Below are 7,925 nucleotides of genomic sequence, written 5' to 3' on the forward strand. Positions count from 1 at the left end.
TCTAAATTAATTTTCAAAATGGTTCATCATGAACAGAAGTTGTTTTTGCCTTATCACACGTGAACTCAATCATTTGGAGTGGAAACCACATGCTTTTGGCCATATATGTCACGTTTTGGATAAAGTAATAAGGTAAACAGGAGTGGACTGAGACACTGTAGCTAGTTTGCAAGTGTATTAAATATTTTATAGTAAGGCCCCTTTCACACAGGTGATCCATCTGGGTTTTCAAGAGGACCGGATCAGATGCCCAATGTGAGTCGATGGACAGTTGTGTGTAAACTAGACATGTGCACTGCCAAAAAATTAGTTTAGTTTAGTTTCGTTTTAAATTCGGATTTGTGTTATTTCGTTTTTCGGGATTCGGGTGTGAAAGTCAATTCGGATTCAGAATTCGGATTCGGACGAAAGTCGGTAGCGGTAGTTCGAACGTTCGTTTCGTTTTCTGTTCTTATTCGTTTCGTTCGTTCGTTTGCAGCAAAGTGACATTTGAGGGGGAAAAAATATTTTTCTCCTTCTCTAATGTCACTTTGCTCCAACGAACGAAACGAATAAGAAACTAACGTTCGAACTACCGCTACCGAATTTCGGAAATGGAAATTCAGATTCGTTTGCATTCGTTATGTCTGTAATTCGGAATTCGGATACATCCGAATGTCCGAATTTCCGAAAATTCGTCCGAATTTCGATTCGGAACGAAACGAATCGCACATGTCTAGTGTAAACGAACAAGCGTCCATTTACGCCCAGTTACCCCCGACTCCAGTCCATTTACATGCGATTCCCTATAGGCTGTCATAGAAACCACTGGTAACTTCATTTTTTTCCTCCATTGCCAGAAGTCAGAAAAAAACTGATGGACACGAATGTCGCACTGATATGCACGGATCCTCCCCTGATCAGCCCGAGTGAAAGGGGCCTAAAGGATGCAGTTTAGAACAAAGCCCAACAATAAGAAGTTATAGTAATGTGCAGTTCCTAACCAAATGCAAAGTAATACTAAAATGTTTTAATATTAGGAATCAACAGCGTTTTAAAGGCAGATATGTATAAGACGATAAGTGCCACCACCCCACCCCACTGCTCTGCTGCTAGCTATACATTTTATTTTGTAGAAAATATCACCACAGGTTCAACAATTTTTGGAGGTCCACTGTCAGAGCCATTGACTCTGTGCACAGGACTACCACTTTTTAATTATGTCCTCAGCCAAAAGTGAGGGGAGACACAAAGATGCACGTTCCCTTTTTTAAGGGGTAGAGGGTGAATGGTTAGGGCCTCTGTCAGGAGAGGTTTCACCCCTTTTTGTCTTTGCTGGTGACACCCTCAGCATCAGAATGTGCTAAAGTGGAACAGGAAGTGAGGGAAAACCTCTTTGTAAAAGACAATTGCCGTTATAAAACATCTTTCTCAAGCAGGCTGGGATTTAGGAAGGCTTGGAAGCTTTGTCAAGATTTTATTACTGCCTGTATCCCTGGGGAGATTTCCCATCACTTCCTTAAGCCAAAAATAAATTGTGTCTCAAGGTGTGACAAGGAGAAAACGTGAGGGGGAATCTCCCTGATGGCGACATAGACAACAGTAAAACCTAACCAACATTTGTACCTTTTCCCACTCTATTAAAAAAAAAAGTTTTTTGTGAAATTGGACTCATGCAGCACTGTGGTACAGTGCCTTCTATAATATGGCATGAATGGTTGCCTACAGCCCAGCATCCTTACCAAGCCACTGCAGGAAAGAAAGGAAGGCAGTGGAGGGTTCCTGCAGGCAGTACTGGAAGAAGGCAAGGCAAGTATGCACATTGCTTCACTCATGCACAACGTACCACTGTTCTTCCAGCAAACTGAAGCATAAGTCTCATTACAGGATGCTGTCTTCCACTGGCCATCCGTATCGATATAAACACAAGCACTCTTTTCCTTTGGTTCTTCGGGAGCCCATTTGGTGTAACGGAGTTTCCAGCCGTCCGTCCATTTGTACTGATTGTCCGTCTGAAACAATTATAAAGTAACTAATTTATTTTGGATTCTTAGTACCAATGATGGGGGAAGGAAAATGCCTGTTGTTTTTCCCCTAAAGTTTATCCCAAAGCTTTTGTGTAACATGCAGGCCATGACAGAACAGATATAAAATGTCAACATGTATGCTAATAAAATGCTTTACAAAATTAGGATAAAATATTTTTTATATTAATAATCATTAAACAGGTCCATTGAAATTAATGTTATCATTCATTTTTTTAAAAAAGAAGCTAATGCTTGTTTTTCTGTGCAGTTTTAGTGCATCTGTACCATGGAAAATCTCTGTTCTGCAATGACCCTCCCCTGCTTCATTCTTCAACACAAAACCCAGTTTTCAGGAACATTCACTGAACTTATAATATGGCAAATGTTACAGCCACATAATATGAAAACAGACATTTTTCACATTTGCTCATTTCAGGTGGTGTACCACCCACCAACAATTCCTGCAAATTCAACATGCTGAAAGTATTTAAAGCAGAACTCTATCCAAAAATAACAGGAACATTCACTTCAGTCCAGAGATTATCCCCCGCACTACATTTTTCTGCTGCTAGGTGTCCTTACTCTGATGTGCAGTATAATTCAACCCACTCCCTTTGAGCACAGGTTGCCCTGCACCCGCTCCCAGCCTGTGACTGGACAGTGAAGGGAGAAGCAGCTCAGTGATGGGCTCATCTCTCTGTTACTCTGTTTTGTCCCTCTATCAGCATGCTTCTTGACAGCACATGAACTGATTGGCTCTGCAGCTTGTTCCTTTTATAGGCTAGCCCTGCTGTACTGGGGCTGATAGAGGCTGACACTAGGTCAAATTCAGGTACTTATACTGTTTGTATTTAAAAAATACATTTAATGGTGTTTTAATAAATACAGAGACAATGTGAAAGTGAGCTGAATTGGAGAATTTTTCCAAATCAGGTATTTTGGCCTAGATTGTTCCCTTCTCCTGCCTTCTCCAAACTCTTCACCCTTTAGTGAATAGACCTGTAAATCACTGCGCTCTACACTGTGTTGTACAGTGGTACCTTGGTTCACAAACTTAATTCGTTCCACGATTCTGGTCGCGAACCGAAATGGTTGCGAACCGAATCAAACTGTGATCAGACTAGAGGAAGCCACGACCATGTGTCAGAGCAGGGAAGATGGTTGCGGTCGCGTTCATCACCCAATGCGGAGTTCGAGAATGGAAGCAAAATTTTGCCGAACTTCTTGTTCGCAAACCGACTTGCTCGCGAACAAGCGTGTTCGTGAACTGAGGTATCTTACATACAGTAAACTGCTATGCTGTGTACCATCTGCTGTATGTTGCTTGTGCTTGGACAATGTGCTCTGCATGTTTTGCTGTACTTTATATAATCTGGGCCACTGTACTCTGTATTGTCAGATTACTTTCTTCACTGCAGAATATATACATAAAACCGAATTAAACAAATTCATCTTACTGCATTACAACAGAATGTACCGACCTTATTATTACTGTAAAGACCAATCCATAAAGGTTCCTTAAATTTATCTAGCTGCACTCTTATAAAGGAGGCCGCGCTCGGGTCAAGAATGCTGGCTAGTTCGTAGTCTGATTGTTTACACATTCGCTGCGCTTCATCCCACTTCATCTTCGTTTTCTGAAGTTTGTAGCTGGCGTCACCAAACTCATAGTGGTCTGGTGGTGGAGACACAGTTGTCTCAACAGGCAGGGCAGGGTCTGAAGAGGAGAAGATAATCAAAACAGTCAAATCACTATTTTAGAATGTTAAAGCATAAATGTCCTTACGTGCTACTGGCACCATATGTTAGGACCAGTTCTACCCAAAGTTCATTTTGAGCAGAGTTGCTCTTAAAGTGACAATAAACTCAGGAGTTAAATCTTTAAAATACATTCAAGCCCCTTAACTATTAATAACAATGTCTCTTATTTGTGTATCACTCGGCTGTAGATCCTCTATTCATCTCTGAATTGGTGCTGACACTGTCCTTCCTTCTGGAGGGTGACTACTTTTGTTCCCCACGGTCCCTGTGCGTGTTGTAAAGCAGCCACCGCTCCAAGCTTGCTCCTGTGATGGACTACAATCTCATGTTTAGTTTACTAATTTGTATTGAGATTTTAGTCCATCAAGGGAGCGATCTTGGAGCGGTGTCATCACCAATTTAGAGATGATTTTAAGATCTACAGACGAGTGATACACAAATAAGTTACATATTCATTAATACGGTAGTTAGGATGCTTGAATGCTTTTTTAAGATTTAACTCCTGAGTTTAGTGTCAATTTCAATAAATATTTTATGCTATGTGCCACCTTTGAGTTCATTTTGGCTAAACACTGTAAAGAATCACTGCAAAAGTGGAATCTCCATAACATTGCCATGAAGGAGGAATCTGTTGAAGCAGGTTGGCTGGTCGGGTCTCCAGCAGAGGGGAGTAAGGTTACTGGAAAAAGCAGCAAGTGAAAGGACAGGTTGTTTTATGGGTGCTCGTGATGGTATGACTAGATTTGCACAAGACTTTGGTAGTTACAAGCTTCAGCTACTGCAGGGCTATTAGTATAACAAAAGGAAGAAATCAGAGTTATCTTTACATATGGGATTTTATATTAGCAGAATGGAGGTACGAATGAGAGTGCAGTGGGAGTGTAGCTATATTGAGACCCCTTTCATACCGGGGCTGTTCGGCCGCACGGATCCACCGACATGAACGATCCCATACATTGCTATGGGGACCATTCATGCATCCGCGCAATCCGAACCGCTCCCTGCACTATTTTTGCTGCGCTGATCAGTCCGGTTTCCATACAGAAATGGTGCTGCCCTGATCAGCGTGGTTTTGGGCGTTCTTAATCGCATTTCAGCACTGAAACGCAATTAAAGACTCCCCAAACCTCCCTTTTGAGATCAGCGCGCTGATCCGCAACTGCCCTGGTGTGAATGGACTCTAATTATGAGAGGATTGCCATGATTCTTTACTTAGATGAATCTCACCTTCAGATTTTTGGCAAATGTATCCTTTCTCCAGTTTACAGTCTTCTTCGGTCCAGGTCCCGGTATCCATCACAGTACCCACTTTCATAGCCACACAATCGTTCTACAAGGAAACATTAACATTTGTTGCAAGAAAGATTTTCAGTTAATAAAAAAGCAAATGAGAACATTTTCAGGTAACTGGTTATCTGCTGAAAGGTCATCCTGTGTTCAGCTGTCCTAGAGTGCATATCAGTCAACTGCAATATATTCTGTAGGAGTCTATAAAAGACCTCAAGTGTATGTTAACCCTACCAAACAACTTTTGTTATTTGCTCCCTTTTGGTCCAGTAAATAAACCATTGAAAGTGTTTTGTTATATCCGTTCAAGTGCAAAAAGTAAATGTTGATCCTGCCAGAAATACAGAGCTGCTCTGTGCAATCTGCAGTGTTATCTCAAGCATTGTTATCCAGTTTACTGTTGTGAACTACAGAACGCCTCTTCCCTATGTTATAGATATGGGGACAGGGGTAGGTATGTGCACACCCACTCTCCTCTGTTGACTTTAATAGCTGTTACCAGATGTTTGCGTATCTCTGTTGGACTTGTAAGGGCACACGTTCTTTGTCGGTGGATGACTTCAGTCAGATGTAAGTTGTCTGATAAGTCACTTCTAAACAGGGCACTCACACTGTTGTTGGTGCCATTAAGGGGCTGGTCACCAGTTTCCCATTGGCAGAGGGGATCTAACATGGCTGTGTGACAGGATTACACTTATGATGGGAGCATTTGCTTTCAGTGGGGGGGCTATAAGGAGTTTTTTACTTTGTGTACTTTTATCGCGTGGACAGTTTTCCCTAATAATCTTGGTGCAAGGTATTGATGTTAAGGCCACTGAATTACATCTATAAAGTTTACTAAATATCATAAATGCCTTTCATATTGGTCCTGAAGAAGTGGATTAATTCTACAAAATGTGTCTGACCATTGCCTGTTACATGGAACACTCATAGTGTAATAATATGTAATGTACAACAAAGAATAGAGATACATGGGGCTTTTTAGGTGTCAAGAAATGCAATGGAGGATAATGCAACATAATAATATCATTCTTATTAACATTATTAATAACATTATAATTATTATGTTGCATTATCCTCCATTGCATTTCTTGACACCTAAAAAGCCCCATCTATCTCTATTCTTTGTTGTATACCTAGGGGTGTGGTGTCCTTGTTCCTGTGGTGATTCAAAACATTTTGTATTATAATATGTAATGCACAAGTTCAAGTGATCAAATTAGCATAATCCATATCTAATATGTACCCACAGTTTGTACTAATCACTCCTAAGCATTAGTAATAGTAAATAGTTATGGATCCCTGCAGATGTGCACTGGATTCCTTCCTACAGGGCTCTGTTATTTAATGCTGCTGTGGGCACTTAGGAGCTTGTAGACAAGGTCAAGTGCTTGAAAGGGGTTCAGCTGTCAGACCTCAGGGCACCTCACAGCTCCAAGATGACACCACCACCTTATGTTTCAGATTTGGAGTTTAACCTGCAAGCACAGTGGTGGACGGTTCCATTACACCAATTTAAGGTTATGGTACAGGCAGTGGCGTAACCAGAGTTATGGGCGCCCGGGGCAGAACATTTTTTTTCGCCCCCCCATATTATATAAACATCCACTAGTACTGTACCCCCCACCCCCACACATATATATCAGCTAAGGAACTACAAGTCCAAGCATGCCATCATTGTCCCTGTACACCCCAGGTTATGAACAAGATAGGGACTGTAGGTTTGTTCTTAAGTTGAATTTGTATGTAAGTTGGAACAGGTACATTTTTTAAGTGTAACTCCAGCCACAAAAATGATTTTCTTTTTGTTTTGGATAGCATAGGGAAGGGTTAACCCCCTGTAAAGTTTGTTTTGTTGTGTGTGCCCCTGTTCAGAAGATTTCACCTCACTTTCTGTCCTTGTGACAATTGGATTTGAATTGGGTTTAGCTTCAGTGGAGACACCTTTACCACATGATAACTCTTACAGGAGTGAATTTCCCTTCCTAGGGCTAGATTTCCTCTCACTTCCTGTTATCTCAAGGACAGGAAGTGAGATCAAATCTTTCTAATGAGGATACAGACAGCAGTAAAAACCTCACAGTGACCTGGAAGAAGAGGTGGACACCCCTTGTCTGCACGTCTAACAAGAGCCAACTTCCTGTAATGTACATACAGCACTAGAAACCAGACCCAATAAAAGAGGGCACTCGGCACGAGCACGGTAGCATTACAACTACCCCTGCTGTACACTAATAGCCTCTGTTTGTAAGTAGGAGTCAGATGTAAGTCGGATCTATGTAACTCGCGGACTGCCTGTACTCTCATTAAATTTTTGGCCCCAAAATCTATCTCAAACTTCCCCAAAGGCTAGTTCAAACTAGCTACAACTTACATTTTCCTCGCCACTATAATAGTGGTGCATGGAAGGATGACCTTTTGCCCAGTTGGTATAATACACGCCACTCTGGTCAGTCCATCGATATCTACTATCCCAGCTGATATCATTCAATCCAATCCAGACAGGATTTTTAATATTTCTTAAATTGTAAGTCAGGAAAGCTGGAAGAAAACGTAGACAAAATGTTAGAATAGAAGAATGTGCTACAACAACACTTTGGCCTTGTTAATGGAGGTGTAAGAGCAGGGCCGTATTTACTCTCCCTGCTGCCCCAAGACCAGATTCCGCAATGCGCCCCCTCCCCGACACACACACACATCAATGGAGAATGGCAGGGGCGACAGGGTTAGTTTTAATTTTTTTTATTGTTTCTTTATTTTTGTAACATTTATTATCACTTTTTTATATTTTTTATTTTACCTTTTTAAATTTTTATTTATCTTATCGTTTACATTTTATTTATTTTTTTAGAATGTGTTGTATTATTATTG

At 41.1% G+C, this 7,925-nt stretch overlaps 1 protein-coding gene across 1 annotated transcript in view; it reads right to left on the minus strand.

The window, feature by feature from the left end:
* LOC108793058 (macrophage mannose receptor 1-like) overlaps positions 1-7,925 on the minus strand; it is a 70,312-nt gene that overhangs the window by 10,761 nt on the left and 51,626 nt on the right. Inside the window, 4 exon segments of the mRNA XM_018563982.1 lie at positions 1,826-1,991; positions 3,488-3,723; positions 4,995-5,097; positions 7,429-7,595. Coding sequence (XP_018419484.1) covers positions 1,826-1,991; positions 3,488-3,723; positions 4,995-5,097; positions 7,429-7,595 — 672 coding nt within the window.

This window comes from Nanorana parkeri, unplaced genomic scaffold (assembly GCF_000935625.1).
Source record: "Nanorana parkeri isolate BGI_ZX_2015 unplaced genomic scaffold, ASM93562v1 scaffold23, whole genome shotgun sequence".
Taxonomy (NCBI): Eukaryota; Metazoa; Chordata; class Amphibia; order Anura; family Dicroglossidae; genus Nanorana; species Nanorana parkeri.